Here is a 25,206-nt window from a genome sequence, read left to right on the forward strand (position 1 = left end):
CTCCCCTGACTTTGGGGGGAGTGTTGCCTGATGGGCTTCGAGCTCCGTCGCGGTTCTTCCTGTCGAGGAAGCATCCTTCTAACACCGGTGTCGATAATTGTAGCATTAGAAATCTTGGCTCAACAGGAGGTAGATCTTTGGTATCTAAAGGTGATGAAATTAGAAAGGGTAATTGTTCAACGTGCAGCTTGGGTGAAAAGGAAGATCCCATGTAGGCCTTTTTGTACATACATTTAATATTTCTAATAAATCAGGTTAAACTGACTTGAATGACCAGTTAAGCAATGATTTTTTTCATTTTTGTTTGAACTACAAGTATCCTTCACTAAAACAGCCCAGGATTTCCGCTTAAGCATCAATCTAATGCCAGTTAACCTGGGTTTGGTCATACCGATATTGTAACTGTTTCTTGTGATTTAATTTCCAGTAAGGTAAATCAGATTTACACCAACATCGAATGCAAGCAGTGATTTCTTTCGTAGTATATTTTATTTTCTACTAGATCGCCAAAGAAACAACAAAAAGGTACCAGAAAGCAAAAATAATGAAAGATGTGGCCTTATAGTAATATACTCCATGTTAATAGAGTTCTTGTTTCTTAAAACAATTTTCACAGCTACCCTCACCCTTTAGACCTTAACAGAAAAAAGAGGGGAAAATGTACTTTCTCTCCTTTCCAACAAAATGAAGGTTAGAGAATGAGGTGTAAAAAATGAATGTGAAAGAAATGCTTTTCTATGAGTTAATACATCCCTATCTTTCTAACAATATACCACACATAGCACTCAATCAAGCATATGTGGGGTTTCGACTTCAAAAAACAGAAATTTTTTAAATTTCCTTAGAAAAGCATGGCAAGGTAGTTTTATGAGCTCTCAAGTCTTTCGACTGTACTTAAGGACCATGACAAAATCCTTAGCTGAGCTTCCAATTGATGTCTGGATCCTCTCATTGGCTGGCACTGTTTGTAACCAAAAATCCACTAAGTTTTGCAGTTGCCATGAAGATAAAACTGGCTGTCCTTGTAGTGAGATCTCCACCTGTAAGGTTATAATCAGAAAAGCAATTAACTTGTCAATCATAAATGGGAATTCATTAATTGTATACAAATCACAATGGTGTAAGATTTAGCAAAGAGAGAAGACCAATTTACCTCGGTTTCACTAGCAAGATAAAGCTTCTTTACGAGATACTTTTTGATAAACGAGACCGGTAAACTACCATCCCTATAATAATTTGAAGATTCATTAGTGGAAGTTGTCACAGAATGTACAATGCCAATTAAACGCACTTGTCCAAATTTGAAACTCTAATTGAGTAGCAATAAAATGAGTGAAGAGTAGTTAGTTGCTCCTCGACTGCACAAACAAGGTGTTAAATATCTCGCGTAGGTAGAGTATGAGTAGAGTACCATAATCCTTGTCACTCTACCTGGATTCTAAAAAGTACCCCTTGTACCTATCTCTATTCTTGCATCTATAGCAACTTGAATGTCACCCCATACTCGTTGAGTATGTTCAGATCCGCACCAACTACCCGTAATTTAGTTCAAGTCCCGAAAAGGAAAGGAATGATCTAAGAACATCAGGAGCAAACAAAAACTCATAATGTAAAAAACTCACCTGACCCTTATGTAGCAGGAAGTTATTTGTGGCAATCGTGCACCTACTTCCCTGTATCCAGAAGATCAAATGTCAGATAGTCATCATTTAAGAACAATAATATTGAAAAGATGAATATTGAATAAGTCATGAAAAGTAAACGCACTTCTCTTGAGAAGCAACCAAAGAGAACCAGATTGGACCAAATGCTTTGCTGCTTTCACTGTTCAAATCAATCTCAGGTTGTGCTGGAACATTCAAGTCCTCAGAGATTTTGGCTGTTCTTTCTTCGGTGATGTGAAGCTGGTTAAGATCGAAGGTATTCAACTTTGGAGGAGGAAACTCATTTTGATCACCAGAATTGTTTATTTGGTGACAATGTGTCTTAACTTCGACCTCAGAAACCTGGGAGTCATTGTCACTAGAGTCAACAAGCAGTGGAATGACACCATTTTCTTGCATGGTGGACTTGATACGAGACTTTTTTTTGCTTGCAGCTTCCACTATGCATTTCAATGGCTCGTGGACATCAACATTTTCGTTCCATAACTCTGTTCTCTCCCCTGAAATCTTGTTGGGCTCTATTTGTTGACTTGAATCTGGTTCTGAAGAATTCTGCTAAATCATAATAAACAATTGTTCATGAGATAGTTTTGTACTAAGACCCTGTTTGGATTAGCTTCTAACTAATGGGAGGTTTTCAACTTAGATAAGTATTTGGTCTCTAATTGAGAAAAAAGTCATATAGGATTATGGGTGTTGATGGAGGAGTTAGATTAGGGAGCTTCTAAAAAAAGTTGAAAATTTGAGATACATAAGTTGATTTTATCTTTTGTAAGAAGCTCATATAACTTTGTGTGGAAACCCTTCTATAATTGATTCTAAAGTCAAAATCAAATCTGGGGAGAAGCTTTTGAGTGCAAGAATTGATTCAGGGAAAAAATAAGCTGATCCAAACACGCATTTTTAGTTTTGTGTGGTGTATTTGGATCAGCATTTATAGTAAAACTGTGTATGGTAAATGTGAGTTAAAATGATGTGACTTATGTTTGGATACCTTCATAAAAAAATGGCTTTTGTAGGGGCAATATTATGAAATTTAGTGGTAAAATCTCAGATTTGCTTATGTTTAACGTAGAAACAATTATTTTTTGTGCTAAGTGGATCCAATTCTCTGCCCATGAAATCAATTTTACTGGTACACGCAAACAACATTTCAACTGGTTAGAATTGATTTTAACCAAGTAAAATTGATTCTACTATCCAAAGTTGCTCGTACTTGTTGAGAAGTTTATCCAAGTTATCTCTAAAGAGCACATGCAAATATCTTTCTAACAAAAAGTGAGGCCAGAAGGAATAAAGTACCACTAGTTTCCTGAAATAGACACTGGGAGCAAGAGAAAGCAGAAAAACACTCAGGATTGTAAAATGTTGACATGAACCAGAAAAAAAAGAATAAAGGAAGGAAAAATATTTGCCTCTTTTACCTGAACTCTGGTATTTGAAGTCTCTGAGGGAGTTTCAAGCTGGAGAGGGTCATCATCTTTCTTTTTATCTTCTGTTACTACTTTGTCGGGTTGAGAAGTAGGAGTTAATTCACATCGAATGAATTTTCTTCTTGCTGCAGCTTTGGCTCTTCTTGCAGATTGAATTGTAGAAACTTCATCCAAAATATTTATCCCACACTGTTTTGTACCTTGGCTTACATCTTCCACTTTATCAGGTTTAGAAGCAGAAAGCTCTGATTCTTGTGGAATGGAAGCAGAAAGCTCTGGTTCCTGTGGAGTAGAAGCAGAAAGCACAGGTTCTTGTAGAGTAGAAGCAGAAAGCACAGGTTCTTGTGGAGTAGAAGCAGAAAGCACAGGTTCTTGTGGAGTAGAAGCTTCTCTTGCAGCAGCTTTTGCTCTTCTTGCCTTGGCTTTTAATGAAGATAAAGAATTCTTCTTCTTTCTTTTCGGTCTAACTGAAGCACCATTTTGAGGAACCTTCGCATTTTTTCCTTCACATGGGAAAATTTTCTCCCTCAAGTATTGCAGGCTGTGATCTCCCCTGTATATTTCAAATAGAATATAAAAGTAGAGCAAAATTCAGAAAAAATTCCAAAGAAAAAGAGAGAAATGAAATCAAATAAATTTTAACTATCACAAAGAACCAAGAAAAGGGAAAATTGCAGAGTTTGATTTATCAAATTTCTCACATTGTGCATTCACAAAAGTAACAAGCAAAGTTTTAAATTGTCACGTCGCGATTATTGATATTGTGAAAAATTGTGGGCAAAATGGTTGAAGCAGCCACAATTGCAATCGTGGAGACCCTCAAAACCATGATGTCACTACCACAATTGTGATCATGGACCTTGATTTAAACCATAATAAGAACTCTTATTATGATAAATGTCATTCATTAGTTCCCACTTAACAATACAACCAATATTCTCCACCATATTTCCCCCATAATTAAGAGCTCATCGTTACCCAGAATAGTATTTATGTGCATTAATACTATTCATAGTATGATTTGAAAGAATTCACAAAATATAATGTAGTTATTTATAAGAATACTTGAGGTACAAGCAAAGCCAAACTGTAAGTAATAGACCGCTGAGATTTACTATCCTACATGCAGATTTCCACTAAAAACAATAGTCCAAGTGCACCATTGGATAGAGATTTTGATTGAAACGTGTATTTTTAAGCTAAAACTTATGTAGAACTTAAAACCTCCAATTTAGCTGCAATGTGACATGTTAAAACATTGACATTGGATCATTAGCACTGTCTACTTTAATAAATGATGAACTTCAGAATACATATAAGTTAAAGCCTATAAATATGTATTTTTCCCTTAATAGTTAGTACACATTTCACTGATCCTATCTAACAAGCAAAAGAGGGCCAGGTTGGGCAGAGAGCGTGAGTCACACTTTTTAGATGCCAAATCCCTCTTTTCTTAATTAGTAATGTATTTTGTTAGTTGTTCATCATTAGCACACATATTTTTTTGTCCTATCCCTGCAAAGTTCTACATTGTAAATCAATTAGATGTAAAAAACGAAATTAAAAAATCCATTATTTACAACTTAAGAAATGATCCAACATATTTAACCAGCAAATGGCTTAGGTGAAAGCTAAAAGATCAAAAGACTTGGATGTGAACATTTGTAGCAATCTATACTTGTGCAAATTTTCTAATGATGATATGAATTAGAATAGAACAATATAGAGATCCTGGACCAATTACTGCAGCAACGGAAATAACAGACCAATAAGCCAATCATTCCTGAAACAGAAGTCACATTCATGGTGAATACCTTAATTTATCTAAAGGAGAACAACCCAAGTCTGCCTTGCACACTGGACAGTGCTGTAAATTTTCATCTATTAGCTTCTTATTTATACATTCCCTGCAAACTGTTATTGAACTTGAGATTTAGGCATGCACACGGAGAATGACATCACATATAGGTAAATGGAAAAGAAAAACAATGAATATATTCATCATGTAAAAGATGAAAAAAATAAATGAACAGAAAGCAAGGGGATGAGGGCCGTTGAACCCGTTTGGATGCAAATCAAAGAACACTTATTAGAGCTCATCCAGTGCTTTTTCAAGTAGATAAGCTCCAATAAGTCAAGTCAGTAGCCAAACGAGTTCATTGTGGCATATATAAAAGCACAATGATAGACAAGTCTTAGTTATTGAATCTAAAAGGACTAAGCATAAGAACAAGCTAAAAAAAAAGCAAGAAGTGAAATCAGAAACAGGAATAATAACAACAGAAGAAATTTTCTATTGATTTGCATTTGGAAGAAGACCTTGGTCCTGTAAATTTATGTTGGAATCCTGAGGCTTATCAATCAAGATTTCCTAATGAAAACAAGTCAGATGCATATTATAGGGAATGTTTAGAAAGAATTAATATTAGAAGAAAATTTACAATGAACTTGAGCTTAAGCTTCTAGATAAATATTTTAGGTCCAATCATACCAAAGAGGCCCTATAAGTCCATCTAGGTGGTAAGATTATTTCACTAAATACCAATCATAGAATCATGAATCCACTGTTAATTGGAATCAAAATATCATTTCACTAAGGCAATCTATGTGAAAAATTAGGCACCTGCTTCATTTAAGTTGGGTCTACAAAAACAAAAATATTTTAATCAAGACATACATACAGCTTGGTCAACTTCATGTAAAAACATCAACATTTCAATTGAAACAAGTTCAAAGCTTTATAATGCAGATTGCATACAGAATCACCTACAAATCATAATCTAGAGTAAGGGAGATTGAAGACAAAATTGAAGAGGACATAGAAGCAGGGGAAACAGAGGAATGTGGATGATGATGATGATGATGATGAGAAAAACAAAGAATCAACACTTACAAGTATGCAAGCATTCAGAAATTGTGGTGGCGTTTCTGAACAATTTATCACACAAAAGACACGTGAAGCATGCCGATAGCTTCGCCCTCTGAACCTTCACCATGAAGCTCCTCGTTCTTAATGTCATTGTTATTGTCTCTGCTGACAACGACACATACACATTGATGGTGGTGCATGTCATCAAACAAACAAAAACAACATTGCCAACGAGAATCACAAAGAACAAAAACACAAAATTGAATGTAAGGGTTTCAATCAATCAAGAATCGTAACATCGATTGTTGACCAAGCTATGAGATTGAACGATGAAAACAAAAACAATGTGGGATTCTATTTGGATTTTGTACTGTGGTGGAGGGTGTTGTTTGGCTTTATGTGATTGATGGAAGGTGAAGAACACGTTAACGTGATGAAGAAGAGTGAGCGTGTGTTCCAACGAAAGAGATGGTACTGTGTGTATCTGAGAGAGAGAAGAAGAAACGGCAATGATGTGTGTGTATGTTGTTTGAGAGTACACTACAAATAGGGTCTTACCTTATTATATTAGTAGTACATGCTTCATCCTTTACTATAGTTCTTGATACATTTTATGGAGTGTTGTTATTCTTTTGTGTCCTTATTCATTGTAAATTCCCAATCGGGTATGAAAGTTTAATATGGACAAAATTTCTTGTACCGCTTTATATGCCGATTGTAGGTAAGTGATTAATCTCACAGCTACCGGCTGTGGAGGTATCTTAGTCAAAATTAATGATTTATAATTGTGATGCGTCGTCAATGTAAAAGTTTTACATATATATTCAACTATATTTCACTATATTTCCATTTTAAATATTTTAAATTTTAAATTTAATTATGATGAATTCTATTTAAATGACAATGTAAAACTTTTCAGCACTGTTATATGGCACGACAGATTGAGGCACGAGTGACGTGGAAATTGTTAACGTATATGTAAACAAAACATACTTATATTGTGATGCAAAAATGAGTTGATGACAGTTACCTATGAGCGGCAGGGATGAAAAGGCCACCAAATGCAGAGTCAACAAGGTCGAGGGATGAACTCTTCCCCTGGGATGACGACGACAACAAATTATGAAGCACAAGGTTTTGGGCGCAACATCAAGACAGCGACACAACTCTCTTCAACCCGACGACGGCACAACTTTTATCGTGCACCCTCGTGCTCCATGTCTAACGAGACAATTTTTATCTTGCACCCTCGCGTGCTGACATCAACAAGACAATTTTTTCTTTAATATTCATGAAACATGGCTAATGTGGTGTGCACCATCGTGCTCCATGTCTCGTGTCATGTATCATTTCCCAAACCTTTTATCCACCGTAAATGTATAATCATTAAACTCTATATTATTCCAAACTTGTGATACTATATAACACAATTTGTATTATATATAGTGTATCAAAATGAATTTAATTTGATGTATTTACTTCAATCAAATTTTTAATCAATTAATTAAATAAAAAATTATTTTTTCCAATATTTAAAATGTGATTGATTGGCAGTGCATGTACTACTATTTTGTCTTTTCAAATTATTAAGTGTATCAAGTAATTATAAATTATCATATTATAATCTTTTTTATAATTTAAACGGTTAATTTTCAAATATTTTTTTGGTACATCGGAAAGATAAATTACACCCGCCAGGGATCGATCCTTGGACCTCTCCCTACCCGACTCATATGTCCCTCAGCTCCTACAACTTGAGCTATTCTAGGGGACGGTTAATTTTCTAATGAATGATAATGATTTTATATTTTTTCTTTAATATAATTTATGGAGTGATAAATATCGAGTGAAATCAAATTTAAATAATATAAAATTATGAGATTATACATTTATCACAATTTTAACACGTTATATGTAAGCATGTTATGCCTTTAATTGCACCTCTCACTTTTAAAATTTAAATTCATCATATACCTCGATCTTAAAAAAAAATATACCTCTTACTCAAAAAAAATATATATATACCTCGTATAAGATATTTTATATTAAGCTATATGTATTAAAAATGACAATATTAGTCAATAGGTTTTATTTGATTTTGTATATTTTTATTTATCCTTTACAGTTACGTGTCTCTCTAAATAAATGTTTCAGAATTTAAACTCATGATTTGATTCTAATGAGCTTCTATCTCACTGACCACTAAACCAACACTTTATGGGTTGATATTGAACTTTATTTAATTTTTTTTTCTGATGACTAAAAACTTAGGTTTTTTAAGTAAAATAATAAAAATTTAGGTAAGTTCAACTCGATCACCACGACACCACCACATGTTTGAGACCATATTCTTTACAATATATACTTAGAGATCGTTCACCAACACAGTCTCATATTCACAACGGAAGGGAGTTGAACACATAACATAGTCATTTGTCATCACCCAGTGAACAAATATGTGTTGGTTGAACGAACTTGAATTTATTTTTTTCATACATCAGAAAACAGAATGAACTTTATTTAGCCCAAGTATATTTTTAAAGAGTAATGATATATACACACCTCATTTTTTAAAACACTTCATTTCCAACTCTTTTTGTTTCTATCTCTCTCATCTTATCATCTATCACATCTCATACTTTCTCTCTCTTACTTTTTCTTTTCTTCCTATCTCTCTCTTCATTCCATCTCTTCCACCTCAAATGAGAGGAGTGTAAGTAACATTATTGTTTTTAAATTAAATAAAAAGAAACTAGTTAGTTCGCTATTTTATCGTCACTGATTTTGTACTATCTTTTAAGTTTTTAACCGTTTGTTTATGTGTTCAAAAAATTAAAACCGTTTGTTTACTAAATAGTTGTTATGAACAAAGCTAATGATTGGAAATGAACATTTGCTCATTTGTCTCTTTTCATTGTTGTTGAATGATTGTGATTAGTGATTCAGTATTTTGTTTTTTCAGTATAAGGTTGAACGTGCGGTTCTACATTTTTTTAAATGAGAAAAAAATCCAAAATTAACCCTTATCATTTAGTACACTGACTATTTATAAGCAGATGATTATAAATGAACTAGAGTGTCGCGGCAAAATGTAGAACCGCACCTTCAACCTCATACTGAAGAAACGACTACTAAGGTTGTCAAAGGAACTTGTCAACCTATGAGGCAAACTAGCCGTTGGACTAGGAGTTGTAGATGTCACGCTAAGGTAAAACGTCGAAAGGAGCATGAATGTGGACAAAATTTGAGGAGAGGTATAGGGGGGCATAAATACATAATTGAAGATATTTCACAGGCTTCTAGAAGGTCTTCATGTGTGAAAAAAGTTCAAATGGTTTTGCCCCTTTGATTTAGGGAAAACGATTATACCAATGAACTTGTCGATACAAAGGTGATCGGCTCAAAGCAAGTTTCCAGACTGACTAGGAGAAGCAAACCACAAACACCCCACGATCTGTAAATGCTCATGAACACGAAGAAACGTGGGTAGTGGTAGGTGATTGTTAACTGTGGTAGGTTAGCCGAATTTTATCTCTATAAATATAGGAAGTCATTTGTACACACAACTCAAACAATCAATCAATCAAATCTACAAATTTCCCACATCTTTCTTTTGTTTTTACTTCCCTACCTTTACCTTTCAACATTTTAATTCATTTACAATCTTACAGCCGTTTACATTTCAGTCGTTTACTGGAGCCTTTCTTTTTTATTGCTTTAAGTCTTTTATCCATTATTTTAGTCGTTCACTTAGTCCATAGTTTTGCCTTAGTCACAACTTCTCAATAGCGATCACTAAAAGTTTTTTTTGAGTGTCTTAAGAACCTTCATTAAGGATCAAAGTCCTTTCCTCGAATAATCACTTGTTTAGGAAATCATTACATTGGCTTCCCAGCCGACCCACACTACTATTTAATCTAAAACTACTTGAAAACCAACACGCGTGCATTCAATCACATGTCTTTATTATCTATTTAAAATATTTTTAATTCAAACTTGAATATCACATGGTTAATTGGTGGATCTTAATTGGAAGAGTGTATAAAATTCTTTTACACATACTAATATAGTAATTAAACTCATAAACTTTTGTAGTGTTTTCTCATTATTAATAGTTGAGATAAATAGTAAATAAAGTGTCATTAATAATTAATAAATTTTGCTATTAATTCAAGGAACTCTTTTTATTAATAATCAGAATTAAAGAGGTATCCACAGTAAGTGTAAAATTGGTTTACACAAGCATCGAATTGATTTCCACTAAATTAAAAAATATATTTATACTTTAATTAAAATTAAAATTACGCTTCAATATGTTTTTAGTCCCTATAAAATAATGGTAAATTGAAATTAATCCCCTAAAAAAATTTCATAGATTTTTGTTCCTTAAAAATTATTTTTATTGGAAATAGTCCCTGATGACATCATAATTATGACATGGATAATTTTTAACCCAATTATCAATCCATGCTGTAAATTCATTAATCCAGTCAGATGCCATGCGGCCTCCCATACATTGGAATTCCAATTTCCTCTTCCATCCCCTTCCTTCTCTTTTCCTTCTTCCTCCTCCTCCCCCCCTTCCTTCTCTTCCTTTTCCTCCTCCTCCTCCTCCAAAACCCTGCACCACCCCCTTCCTTCTCCTCGTCCTCCTCCCCTCAATCCAACACCCCCACCACGGAAAACTCCCAAATCCCAACACCAAATAATTAATTAACATAAATTGTAGAAAAATAAAGTCAAATTTAGTTTTATCTAAAATAAAATAATCTTATAAGATGAAAGATCAATAAGAAAAAGATAAAAATAATAATTCATAGGTGTTTCTAATTTCCATTTAATCACATGTATCAAGGTGTTAAAAATTATTCAAAATCCAGAATCCACTTTGAATCTGTACTCTGTAGACTATTTTTAGAGTTCTGCTTTGATGCTTGAATCCAAACAACTGCTTCAATTGATATAAACATTGGGTCTCCTAGAGCTATGCTCCCAGCAGATCCTTTAACAGTTGTTATTACTAGTAATTCACAAAATCCTGAATCACCTCTGCAACATAAGTCATTATACCGGAAGTGCTATAGTTTATTCTCTGCACCCCATTTCCAGCAGATTGATTTTCATGATCCGACCAACCCCTTTTTGCGAGCATAGACAATAATCAAGAGAAACATGATAGCAGAAAATACTCCTGAGACGATAACTACCTGTGAATAAATATGATATATTTTATTCTTAGTGCAGAATATTAAGTTAAATTTTTTGCAGCCACATAAATAGAGGTAGTTTGCTTACCCATTTGAACATGAAACCATGGTTATCATTCCAACTATATGGGATATTCATGCCGAAAATAGCAGCCACCAAGGAGTAGAAAGATAGGCAAACGGTTCCAGAGCTAAGAAATAGCTCTAACTGCATAAGTGTTGAAGAAGATGTATATAAATATTAAAAGGTTCAGCAAACTTGAAATAAAATACAATACAGGACACTGATATTCAGAAACATTAAAGCCACCTGAATCAGCTGATTACGATGGTTGTCAAGCTGCAAAATGGAAAAAAACTCACTCATGACAAGTCATTCACCAAATACCAATCAATATTAGAATTACCACTAAATTGCTTGTTACTTACTTGAATATTAATATAATCTTCAGTATCATCAATATATTCTCGCAGCTTTATACGAAAAGAAAAAAAAAAAGTAATTAGAAATGTATAATATTAAGCTGCTATGAGGTAAAGCTATTTCGAACAACAAAATCAGAGTTCACATAAATCTATAAAAGTTAGAAAACCAAATTTCAGAGGCTAAGCAAAGATCAAAAGAGTGCTCTAGTTTTGAGACCCTTATATACAAAAGGTTAACCTATTAGGTGTAGAATCTCTAACACTTCTCACATGAATAAATTTAGGGATCTTGAAAGCATGAAAAACTTTTATCCAAATGATATCCAATTATAGAGGAAAAAGGGGTACAACAGAGATCCAAGCGTGCCCCGTTTGATTCAAACTGAGACTAAGGCGCATCGTTTGCGCATTGAATTGAAGACCACCTCTCTTGATAAATGAAGAGTGGGAAGAATTCTTCCTTAGATTCAAAAGAATTTCTCATTCTCTCTATTCCATTGGAGGCCTGGTCAGCCTCAAGGAGCAGGTTGATGTGATTCTTGAAGGTCTTCCCTCTAAGTATGAGTCACTATTCAACTTAGTAAATATGAGTAACAAGTTTCCAGCCCTAAGCATTGATGAAATTGAAGCATTGCTTTAGCTTACGGAGTCCAAGTTGAATAGAACAATAAACCTTCCATAGATTGTCTGCTAATCTTGCTCAGGCCACTCCATCAGCAACTCCACCAGTAGCACCAAAGGCAAAACAGACCCTGGCTGAACCTCACTGGTTTGCTACCAATGATGAGTTTGAATCTTTGCAAAGAAACTCAACTTCATCTCTTGTGCCCTTGCCTCCCAACTGGGAACCAATTGATTGTAAATGATTTAAGGAAAACCTGGATGGCACTATAAATAAATAAAACACTCGGTTGGTTGCCAAAGGATTTCATCAACAACCTAGTTTTGACTATAAGAACACCTATTATCAAGCCTGCTACTATTAGGATTGTACTCACTCTTGCACTCTTTTTATCGGTGACCTTTGCAGAAGCTGGATGTTGACAATGCTTTTCTGAATGGACTCTTGAAATAGAGGTACATGTCCCAGCCTTATAGTTTTGAGGCCCCTGACTGCTCCTTGGTATGCAGATTGCACAAGGCCTTGTATGGCCTCCAACAAGCCCATGGGTTTGGTTTGTATTAAATTTGGGTTAGGCCTAACTGTACTCCAATAGCTAGCTTAGGGGTGTGTGTTGCTTAACCCTATATAAGGATTGGGACTTCCCAATACACCCCTTAGGCCCTCACACCCAGAGTTGAACATCTAGAATGTGGAATTTGGGCGAATGAGCATATGCAGGTGACCTATATATAGGTGGTCTCCACTCTCCAATAAATGAATCTAACTAAGCTCGGATATCATATTAGAATTTTGGTTAGGCCTAACTCTACCCCTAAAGCTAGCTTAGGGGTGAGAGTTGCTCTAGCCTATATAAGGACCTATTTACCCATATCTCTAGTCAACGTGGGACTTTCCAACAGTTTGACCAGCTCCATTCTTCCATAATTCAATTTGGTTTACTACAGGGAAATTTGACCCTTCTCTATTTGTTTACTCTGCTAATCACAGTGTTCTTTACATTCTGGTTTATGTAGATGACATCATTGTCACTGGCAACTCCACTTCCTCATTCAAAGGTTTATCACTCAACTGGGCTCAATTTTTTCTCTCAAGAAATTAGGTAACTTCAATTATTCCCTTCGTGTTGAAGTCCAGCGTGTTTCCAAGGATTCTCTTCTTCTCACTCAAACTTGAGTATATCTTGGACCTTCTAGCCAAGGCCAACACGGCCGATTCATAGTCTTGTATGCACAGGATTTCTATCCTAGCTTCTGTTAGAACTGTTAGAAAGTCAGTTAGAGTTGTTACAGTTACTTAGAGTGATAGTTTCTCCTGTAGCTAAAGCCACTCTATATATTCATGTATTTGTAACCTCTCATGCAGATCAGTATCTCAACTTCAAATATACATTAAGAGTATCAATTTCGTCAAACTTCAAGATGCTTTCTAGCACAACTAAGTCTTTACCCAAAAGGCCAATCATTTTATCCACCTTCAAGTAACTACATTAGTAAAAAAGGATCATAGGCTATAAATTACATATTACCGAGTCAAACATTAACCCATAATTTTTCACCATAATCCTCCAAAATACTCTATCCAGCATGTATCAGCCATATACAAAAATTAAGATTTAAATTGCCCAAAGATGATACTTACAGTGGTTAACTTGTTAAATGTGCCATCAATTTGCATGAAATAAGCCTGTGAAATGAACACACACCATATATTGATCTTTTATTTAAAACAAAAAATGGAATATTCTGTCCTACTACTTTCAAAGTAAATAAGGTAATAACCTCAAGTAACATTTCAAGCTCTTCCACATCATTTTCATCAAAACGAACTGTTGCTAAACTTGCTCTACTTGCTCTTGATATCTTTGATCCAATGGTGGGGGAGCCACCAAACCAATTAGCAGCACCTGATCCACTAACTGGTGATGATGAACCAGCCTTTCTTGACAAGTAAAGGTCAGCCATATCATCATCATCATCCAGAAGTTGTTCAAGCTCATCTCTGACCTGTAGCAGGTAACAAGAACTGTTAATGGAAGAGGAAACAATGAATATATGCTGTATTTCATTTAAAACTGATCTAGGAAGTTTACAGTCAACTTAGGGTTTACAAAGTCCATCATTCACAATTTGGCACAATGTTGTTGGAGTCATGACAGATAGAAGTTAATTATCTATGACTTGACAAACAAAATTGTATTCTATGTACAAAGGAGATGACAAAATGCAAGAATGACATGTAATAATCGGTTGAGTAAGCTAATACAGTATATGAATGAATTTCTTCTGAACAAATATATTTTGGTTATGGGAAGCAGTGCAGAGAAACAAATCTACAACTTTAAACTACAATCATAAATGAGCTGAACACAATGATCTGTTCACACTATTCAGTACGGAGATCGTGAAAGTTCCTGAAGTTCACATTCAAGCAAAACCCAACGACTTGGTTACTAAGCTGCAGAGGTCACAAGAATGGGAAATCCTATCTTTGTTACCAAGATATTAACATTAAATTTCACTGTTCGAAAATCAACAATCATCTTGGTGTGGAACAGAAGGAAATGGTATTTAGGAGTTATATTAGGGTTATGCTTCATCATAGGAATTTGATAGCACTTTGGCCACTGTTGTAGGAGAGCCCAAGGGTTTATAAACCCCACACCAAAATCCTATACTTCTGATATGGGACTCCAATCTCCTACTTGCACATGAATCCTAACAACCCACCACGCTCTGCAGCTCTTACGCTTATTTGGGTCATCTGTGCACTAGCCTTTTGTTTAGTCCTGGGAAAATGCGGCAATGCCAATGTCGCCACCCACACCGCTCGTTTGCAGCTGAGAAGCATAGTGGAAGGCTTTAATACAAATACAAATTGATAAGAACCTTGGGAGAACCATACTGAAAAAGCTAGCCGTTGAACTTGGAATACCCAAGGCCTTACAAACCCGACACGAAAATCTCATACTTATAATGTGGGGCTCTATGCTCATAACTTGCAATTGGATCCGAAGTTGCTTACAATAGATGCTCTTAGGGCAATACTTAAGGAATCAAAAATAGAAAGAAAAAATGAAAAGCAAAGCATATCATCTATTGGGAACTCAATAAACAAATTTTGCTTCCTTCTTCAAGTAACTGAAGGCATTTAATAGAAGGAATTAAAGGCTCTTAAGTCTTAACCATAAGTAGAGGGTACTCACTAACAAGAACATTGTAACAACAGGGGAAGATCAATGATTGAAGTTCCCATGCAAACCTTGGTATGAGATAATAAGAATAATTCAAATACCAAGGAAGAATATTTGATGTTGAAATAGTTAAAAACAAGATGTTAGACAAACTAAGTATTATTTAGAATCAATTCAATTATAATTTAACAAACCAATTTGAACTTAAACAGGACGGAATTGGTACTTAAATATGCCAATCCCTCAATGTAAATCTCTTTAAATTAGAAACATAAGCAGCCTAAACTGTTTCAAAAACATGTAGAATCTTGAAAAAAGAAAAACATATCTCATAGATTAATATGTTTTCCCTGTCGACATTAACTTCTACTGCCGCTAATTAGATATTTTTTAAAAACTCAGCTATTCCCCAAGACCAATTGAAATCTTAAATGTGAGAGCATCTCATAGCTTCATGCATCATCATACAAATGAATAATTGATAGGGAGCGAACCCTAATAACTAAAGTGCACAGCCGCAGAAAGGAAGGGGGGGCCACAGGGGGCGCAATGGTCACTGGCACAGCCACAAAGGGCGCAGTGGTTACTGGCATGGGTACAGGGGGTTAGACCGCTGGGTGGTTGGGAAGTTAGGGAGAGTTATTGTTAGTTGAGTCAGTTATGGGTAGTTTGTGTTACTCATATAGTTGTGGGTAGTTTCTGCTAGTTATATATTTAAATAAACTGATTGGAGTGGTTATAGATAGAGGGCAGTTAGATGGGGTTGGTCATTCAGAAACTCTGTTCAAGTTAGTAGGAGAGAACTGGCTCTCGAATTCTACAAATTATGTATGTGTCATGAGAGAAAACTCTTCTCTTTAATCAAATAAAATTTCTGTTCATCTTATTCTTATCAATAATCTTTCCCAGTTTAAAAAAGTTCAAAAATATCAACAGGATTCAGAGCAGAAAGTGCAGAATATATTCATATATAAGCAAATGTGTTTCTCAATACACGATTTTTTACTAAACTTGACATACCTTTTGAACCCTAGCAGTCAGCCTTGTCATGGCACTCTTCAGTTTACGAACTCTGTCCAAATTACGACTACTAATCTGCAGATTGCAATAATTCAAAAAGTTCACGACTTCAAAAAAATGACAAGAAATGAAAAGAGCAGAAGAATAAACATAGATTCCTCAAAAAGGTTCAAATGTGGAACTAGAGCATCCACATTTCAGGCCAAGAAACAGAAACCTTCTTAAAGAAAGCAATCACAATTAAGATGAACAACTCAATCATGATAATTGATCAGTATAAGAAATAAAAAAACATAGATATTTGAACTGAGGGTAAGAAAAATGCCCTCAGCTACTCTCAAGAAGCATTGGCTTATCATGTATTTGAGGAAAGTGTAGGGACCAGAAGGATGTCTCAGATTTAAATGAAAACAAGACAAAAGAAACAAGAAGATAAGTAATTCAATCACATATGTACCTTGGAGGTAAGTTCATCTAATGCAGGATAGGCAGCCATCTCCAATTCTGTTGTGCGTGCAGCAAGGAAACTACAAATGGCTTCTAAAGCCACCTCTAAGGCCCGGAATTCAAAGGGTGACTCTGAATTGCATAATATAGATCATTCAGATACAGAGGGGAATATATTGTTAGAGAATTCTAATAAATTCATTATGAAGGGAATGAAACAAAGCAAATAAAAAGACAGGTTTCTACAAGGAACGAATGCACCAACTAAGTTTGTTATTTAACCATGGTTCACTTTTATCTAACCTACCATCTTCTTCAGCTGCTTCAGTATCATGTTGACTACTAACATACTCTTGACCATCTCCTTGCTGTTGATGAAGGGAGCTTACTTTAGGCAACCGCCTTTGCAGTTCCTCAACAACCGGGACAACATTTTCATCTGTTGGATCTCGCAGCAAAACCTATACAACAATTTAGTTACAATCAGGTGAAGAAGAAAAGCCACTACAATCTCAAGAAAAAATTATACATTCAACAAAAGACCAGAGGTTGAATTCCCTTTTAAACCCTTGCTCTCTTACCTCTTTCAAATTAACATTATGTACTAATGCAACTGTTTCTCAACAACTTTTGTCCATTATAACAAAGGTTTAAAACTAAACACTTCATTCACCATCCACAATCCACAAATTGGCACACTATTACAAGCAGAGAAAAGCTGACTAACCTCTTCAGCAGTAATAATTGCCTTAATATGCTGGAAGTCATGAAAACAACAAAAGAAAAAAAAGTCAAAATCTCAAAACAAACCCCCAATTAGAAAACAAAATGTGCCAAAAACTCAAAATCAAAATCATATGATGCACCTCCAAGTTAAGAACAATGGCCTTCTCACGACCCAGAATGGTAGAGGGGTAAGAGAGCAAGGGATCAAGGATTCTAAGATCACGTGCGTGAATCTGAACCCGGTGCATTATAGCATACTTGTCCACATCAAGCAACGAGCCTTGGCCATCAGCATCAAACAGAATCCAACTTCTCGAAGATTGTGTCTTCTTCTTCACCACAGCCACAGCCTGAGGGTCCGCAGGGAGAACGCTCCCATCCCGAGCCATCTCTTACCCTATCACAAACCCTTCCAAATCACATGCCCCAACTACTTCAATTCAGAGCAGCAAATTCAATCCAAAAAAACTCAAAACTCGATTCAATTCAACCAGAAGAACAAAATCAGAAGAACCAGAAGCAGCAGCAAAATTTCTCAAACCCCTTTTGCGCATTTCATCAAACACCAAAAGGGTATTCGAGTCCCACCTCAAAATTTGTTTTTTCCAACACCAGACTGAGGAATCAGATACCAACCAGAAAAGGGAAAAAAAAACCAAAAACCATATAAAAGGAACTTTTCCTTCCCTTTCTCTTTGCTTTTCCCGGGAAACAAACAAAGCTACATCGCTTCTTCTTCCATTGACGTATCTATATGTGAATGGAAAAACGCAATGGAAAGAGGCGAGGGTAGAGACGAAGAAGAAGAAGAAGAAGAACGACGCAAACACTTGAAAATATGAACGTCACGGTGTGGTGAGGGTTTTATAGCTGTGGGGTGGTACAGGGTGTTACAGTGAGGGCGCGTTGAATTAGCCAATAAGGTTGTGACAACGTGAGAGGATGAGGGGTAAAATGGGAAATGAAGAATGGGAGAGGGCCCTACCTGGCATAAGGTACGGCAATTCAGTTTGGAGGAAGTGTTTGTTTCCCATGCAATTCAGTTTTGACGTGTAAGTGTAACAAATCGTATTAAGATTTTGAATTAATTATTATTATGATAAGGAAGATTTTCTTCCAATTGTATTGGGGTTAGTTAGTAATTTAGTATTACGATTTTATAAAGCACAAATAGTTTGATTGTGATTTTTTTTTTTTACAGGAGGAAAAAGTGACTGGGATATATCTGTTTCTATCTCAAAATAAAAATCTGTTTTTATCTTTTTATTTTGATAAATAATCACCAAAACTTTAAAATATGATCAACTATGTGTTTTTTTTACAAGATAATTTTTTTTTATATTTTTCTGTGTTTGCGTGTGATATTGAAGAAAATTATTTTTTAAAAACAATGGAAATTTTTTGAAATATAAAAACAATGGAAAATTGATTAACTTTTAAACTGTTTTGAATATCTACAGATACTTAAAATAAAATATCTACAAAATATTAAATTATCATATCATATACTATATATTATTTTTGAAATCAAAAAGTGACAACTTTGACAAGTGTCATCATCTCATTTTATATCTTTCTTTATAAGCTTTCTCTCTCATAATGTCATATGTATATTTTCTGCTGATTTAGTAATTTAAATATTAAATAATTTTATATTTTTTAAAATAATTAATGTATTAATATTGCATTTAATAGTTAGTGGAGTACATGAAGAAAAAGCGGTTACACAGGGTGGTGGTTGCTCGTGGTGCCCCGGAAATTAGTCATCTCTTTTTTGCTGATGATAACGTAATATTTTCGAGAGCAACAATAGAGGAAGCAAAGATTGTGTGTAGGGTGATCAAGGATTATGAAAGAGCTTCTGGGCAATTGGTAAATCTAGAAAAGTCAGAAGTGAACTTCAGCCAAAATGTACCTGATAATAGGAAAAATATGATCTGAGACCGGATGGGGGTTAAGGTCGTGGAAGTTCATGAGAAGTACTTGGGTTTGTCAACTATTATTGGATGGTCCAAGAAGCAGATTTTTGCAAAGGTGGAGGATAGGATGTGGAAAAAGCTGAAAGGGTGGAAGGAACAAACACTTTCAAGGGCGGGGAAGGAGGTTCTCTTGAAGTCGGTAGCACAAACAATTCCATCTTATATAATGAGTTGCTTCCGTATTCCCACGAGTAGTTGCCAAAAACGGAGTCTATGTGTGTTAAATTTTGGTGGGGCCAAAGAGGTACAGAACGGAAGATTCACTAGAATAAATGGCAAGACTTTTGTAAGCCAAAAGCTCATGGAGGAATAGGCTTTCGTGATCTAGAGGACTTTAATATATCTTTGCTGGCTAAACAAGTGTGGCGCATATCTTATAATCAGCATTCTCTTCTTCACAGGGTATGGAAGGCTCGTTATTTTCCCAAATCCTCTATGATGGAGTCGGGAATTGGCGATAACCCCATCTATGTGTGGCGCAATATATAGGGAGTCAAAAAGGAGGTGCAGGATGGTTCGAAGTGGGTGGTTGGGACGGTACCAAGATTCGAGTGTGGCAGGACTCGTGGCTCCCCGGTGATAACAATGGTATGGTGATGTCCTCAGTCTCGGTGGACACATGTGTACAAACGGTATCATACCTCATGCATGGTGATTTCCCCAGAAGGTGGAACGCTGACCCGATTGAGAGGTTGTTTAATGAGTAGGAAGCACGTTTAATTCAGAGCATACCGGTCAGTTGGACGGGAGTGGAAGATAGACTCGTGTGGCGGTGGACTCACAATGGGATCTTCACTGTAAAATCTCTATATTGGCAGCTGCAATAGCGAAAGGTGGCAGCCATGGCTGATCATCGATGTCAAGTAGTTTCCCAAGGAAGAAGATGTGGAAATTGCAGGTACCACAAAAGGTGAAACATTTTTTGCTGCGAATGCTCCGGAACTCACTGCCATGTCGTAATAATTTGGTGGGGGGGTGCTGGTGCATAATCAAGAAATTTTTAAAATATGATCAATTAAGTATATTTTTATTTGTTCTTTTTTTTTTGTCTTTGCGTGTGATATTGAAGAAAATTATTTTTTAAAAACATGGAAAATTGTACTATAAAAAAAAGAATATCTACGAAAATATTCAATTACCATAATCATATCATATACTATATACTATTTCTGAAACAAAAAATTAAAAAAGTAATATCTCATCACCCTCTCATTCTATACCTTTCTTCATAAGATTCCTCTCTCACACTATAATTAGTAGGTACGTAGATGATGTCATATTTATATTTTCTGCTTTTTTAGTAATTTAAATATTAAATAATTCTATATTTTTGAAAATAATTAATGTATTAATATTTCATTTAATAGTTATTGACGACATTAATAAAAATTAAATTGTGACTTTTTTCGAAAATAACTAGTGTATTAATTTGACATTACAATAATTAATAAAAGTGAATTGTGACTTTTCTACCATTAAGCTGTATGCTGACTTTCAAAAAAAACATATATGCTGATAATTTTTTTTAATGATTATGGTTATTTTTTATATAACAAAATAAAATCATAATAATATAATATTTTACCTTCAAAATGATATGTTAAAGTTGTTGATAGTCATTCCAAATATCTTGGTCTCCCTACCTTTGTTGGTCGTTCTAAGAAACATGTCTTTGATTTTGTACAAGACTGAGTCTGAAAGAAACTCAAGGGTTGGAAGGAGAGCCGTTTGTCAGCTGCAGGTAGGGAAATTCTATTTATTTATTTATTTAATATTTAACAAATTAATGTTTATTTTTTGAACAGTAAATTAATTAATGTTTATAACAAACTCAAAAGTTGATAATTTTTTTTCTTGAAAATCAAAAGTTGATAATTAATAGTTCACACTTGAGTTTCTGCTTATGTATTTAATGTTAAACTCAAGTGTGCTTTACATATATAGATGATAAGTGTTTATAAAGGGTGGAGTAACCCTCAACTCTTAGCTAATAATAATGCACGAATTGAGTTAGAGGATATGGGGAGTGGAAAGTAGGGAGTCAAGAATAGGAAATTGTAAAGATCCTTGCCCGTTGACTAGGGGTGGAAATAGGCTGGGCCGAGTTTTGGCCTGCATTCTCTTTTCGCGGCCCAAGCCTAGCCTGTGACCACCATGACTCCTCTCTTCTCGAGAATTCATACATCCTATCAATATGCCAAATTTTGAGGCTTGTCCTGGCCTGACCTACAAGCCTACTTAAAAGCATATTTAACATAAAATTTCACAAAAAGAAGGTCATTAGGCCAACAGGCTAATAGGCTAGCGGGCTAATAGGCCTTTTTATATATCATTGCATTTTCTTTTCAAATAAATAAACATGTATATCATTGCATTTCAAAGAACAAAACCTCAATTATTTAAAACAAACACACCTAAAACTAAATTATATACAATTATATTATATTTATTTACATTATTAATAAAAATAATAGATAAGTAGGCCGGCCTATTAGGTCAAATAGATTTTTTTTAATTGTTTGGACCTGACCTTTTTAGTTAAACAAGCATTTTAAAAAGCCTAAGCCTGACCTTTTTAATAAACGAGTCAGGTCGGGCCGAGCCTCAGACGAGCCGAGCCATAGGCCCCTGACGAGCCGCCTGGCCTATTTCCACCCCTACCCTTAACATTAGCCATAAGTCATACTCAATAATTTCCACCTTGGCGAGAATATCAAACCCTATAAAAATTCACTATATAATGTTCATATTAACATATTCTAACAATTAGAGGTGTGTAGTTCTTGTTTAACACTGACAAACATGTAATAAGTCTAAACGGTACTTGAACTTGTTACTGTGATTGGTTTGATCAACATATCAGTTGCACTCACCCCTTGCCCCCTTGATATTATCCATGAGTCATACTCAACATTTTACAACATGAATTCTTGAGCTTCTTCCAAGGTCTTCATCATCTCTTCATTGCTTTCAAATTCCAGAATAAGTTTCTTTCCTCACAACTGTTTAATTCTAAATGAATTTCAAACCATAACACTGAAAAAAAAAATCATGTAATGATTCTATGCTCGAAACCTCTCCTCCATGGATGCTTCCGCCAGTTGAGAAATCTGTTTCCTTCTCTTCATTTGAGGAATTGTAGTACTTTTATTAACGGTTTCTTAAGAAAAATTTCCACCCAAACTTGTTTAATTCTTTTTTTCGATGAGCTATTCATATACGCTGGCTTTTCCTTCATCCCCTTGGAATTATATTCATATCACTAAAACTAAAGACCTTGGTCTTTAGAAAAGTGAGGGCGTTTAGTAATGCTTGCTTTACACCTCATCGTAAATTGACATTAACAAGCTATGAATTTAGTTCACAGCTTTCAATAATCTCTTACCGCGTAAGTCGTAACAAAATTTAGTAAAACACAATGTTCTAAAAACCAGACCAGCAACTAAACCAATTAAAGCACTTGTTCAAGGTTTGATGGTAGAACCGTAATCGAACAATGGTTGGTTAAATCGGTAATAATTAAAAAACACTTTTAATATTATTTACTATAATATGTTATACATTTACACAATATGTGATGAAATTGAAGAAGTGATGTTTTTTTTATAGGCAAATGTTAATAGTTGTTAATAAATTAGTCTTCCTCAGGGTTCAACCCTCGACTCTTCACCCTTCATCCCATCCAACCTTTATGTCTTTAGTTCTTACCACTTGAACTAACTTTTGGGGACAAAAGATGGAGTGTAAGTTAAGAATTGGAATATCAAGCTCTTGAAGGATGAGTGTAAATTTCAAGTGAGCTAGTTGCAGGTCAAAGGACAAAGAGGATAAAGAAGCACCAAATGGACTTGTTCAGAGCACTTGGGCTAAACAAAATTATCTCCAAATTGACTTCAAACTTATTCACGTCTTTAACTTCATTTGGGCCAAAGGTGGAGCTTTTAAAGGTGTTTTGGGCCAAAAACAATCAAACTAAGGAGTTTGGGGCATATAGACCATACACGGGCTGATTGATTTTAAGTTTAATCATACTATTTTGAGCGAAAAATATATGTTCAATTATTGTATCTGGACGAATTTGGTCAAATAGTTCTTATTGTCTATTGACTTATTGAGTTTTTAAACCACCATTAGCATGGGAGTTGGGTTTGGCACCCCACCTATGGGGCTTGGCACCCCACTTTATCAAATACGGAATTTAAAATTCTGTATTCTCCCTATTGAATACGGAACTTAAAATTCCGTACTGTATTTAAGCATGCGTGTCACATTTTCAACCACTCATTATATACTAAAACAGATACGGAATTTTATTTTCCGTATTGATACGGAACTTTAAATTCCGTATTTAATAAAGTGGGGTGCAAAGCCTAAGGGGTGGGGCACCAAACTCAATTCCCCTCCCCATTAGCATCATTAGTGAATTTTTACTTAAAGTTTCAACATTAGTGACTATTTTATTACTATTTTTTTTGAAATGGACTGTTTTATTACTAGGGGGGAAATAATGACTAGTGGAGTCATTCAGATGGTAGTGAGAAATAAATCTTAGGGGAATATGGAGAAGTTGTTTACACGGATTTTTGGTAAACAAATATCCTCTTAGTTCGACTAAAGGAAGTTTAGATTTCAGGGTCCTTTTGAGAAAACGCTTTGCCAAAGTGTTGTGTGTACATGAATGTGTTTTAGACAATAACAAGCAGCTCAGATGAAACTGGAATTTATTGAATACGAGTCGATTACAAAACAGTCAAACAAACTAAAATAACATGAAAACTACATGAACTGCAGATTTCGACAAACAAACTGCACAAAAGAACTGGAAATCAACAAACTGAAATGCGGGGAAACTAAAGTGTTGGTTCTGCAACGTACTCCTTCATCATCACGTTTTGCTCCTTGAGTCTCATTGATGCGGACATTAGAGCTTTCTGGTGAATTTTTCAGAGTTTGAGTTGGGAACCTACTTTCTGAATTGGATTCTCCTATTTATAGAGTTTCGTGTTCTGCGTGTTAGTGGGTCTGGTTTCTCCCACGATCTGATGCTTGCTCCGGAAGTTCTGCGCATGGTGGTGGAGATCGTGTGCTTCAACTGCTCCAACCGTTTCCTGGCCATGTTTTCGACCATCGTGGGGGGAATTTGACTTGGTCAGTGTGGCACGTGTTACATGTGCCTGTGTTTAGCAGTAATTGTTATTGTCGAGTTTTGCCGCCCCATTAACTTGGTGCAACTTCCTCTTCCTTTCTTTAGTCAGAATTCGACTTCCTCGAGAGTTTTGGGCTGAATGCGTTTTTCTTTCTTGGGCCAAAATATTGGGCCAACAGATGCCCCCCAAAAATGTTGATTCTCGACTACCAGTCCTTGGAGAGATCAAGCATTTTTCGCCCGTGCATTTCGACGGAGCTTGACGGCTGTTCGCGACTTTTCCTTTTCTGATTTCAAGTCCCATCAGAGATCCAATCGTTTGACTTTTGCTCCAATCAGAGGCTTTAGCGTCTGACCTCGTCTGCCGTGTGCCGTCTCTACTTTAGAGTAATCATGGCCTTTTCCTAGCCTTTTCATTAGGGTTTGCGGTTATATAATAAAATAACCGTTGGATTTCAAAAATTTTATGCATCA

General features: G+C 35.3%; 2 protein-coding genes across 2 annotated transcripts; both read right to left on the reverse strand.

The window, feature by feature from the left end:
- Positions 1 to 560: 560 nt before the first annotated feature.
- On the reverse strand, positions 561 to 6,166 carry LOC130719686 (E3 ubiquitin protein ligase DRIP1-like). The gene is made up of 7 exons (XM_057570298.1): positions 6,085 to 6,166; positions 4,912 to 5,011; positions 3,089 to 3,650; positions 1,768 to 2,216; positions 1,623 to 1,673; positions 1,154 to 1,226; positions 561 to 1,040 (listed from the first exon to the last, which is right to left on the reverse strand). The coding sequence occupies exons 1-7, from the start codon at positions 6,164 to 6,166 to the stop codon at positions 876 to 878; spliced, it is 1,482 nt and encodes a 493-aa protein (XP_057426281.1). The 3' UTR covers positions 561 to 875.
- A 4,586-nt stretch (positions 6,167 to 10,752) lies between these two features.
- On the reverse strand, positions 10,753 to 18,432 carry LOC130717845 (magnesium transporter MRS2-I). Its single transcript, XM_057568222.1, has 11 exons — positions 17,748 to 18,432; positions 17,609 to 17,638; positions 17,189 to 17,342; positions 16,892 to 17,013; positions 16,435 to 16,509; positions 14,003 to 14,227; positions 13,863 to 13,907; positions 11,603 to 11,647; positions 11,484 to 11,513; positions 11,262 to 11,381; positions 10,753 to 11,173 (listed from the first exon to the last, which is right to left on the reverse strand). Exons 1-11 carry the CDS (start codon positions 17,994 to 17,996, stop codon positions 11,087 to 11,089), a joined length of 1,182 nt encoding a protein of 393 aa, XP_057424205.1. The 5' UTR covers positions 17,997 to 18,432; the 3' UTR covers positions 10,753 to 11,086.
- Between the last annotated feature and the right edge of the window lie 6,774 nt (positions 18,433 to 25,206).

This window comes from Lotus japonicus, chromosome 5, assembly GCF_012489685.1.
Source record: "Lotus japonicus ecotype B-129 chromosome 5, LjGifu_v1.2".
NCBI lineage: Eukaryota > Viridiplantae > Streptophyta > Magnoliopsida > Fabales > Fabaceae > Lotus > Lotus japonicus.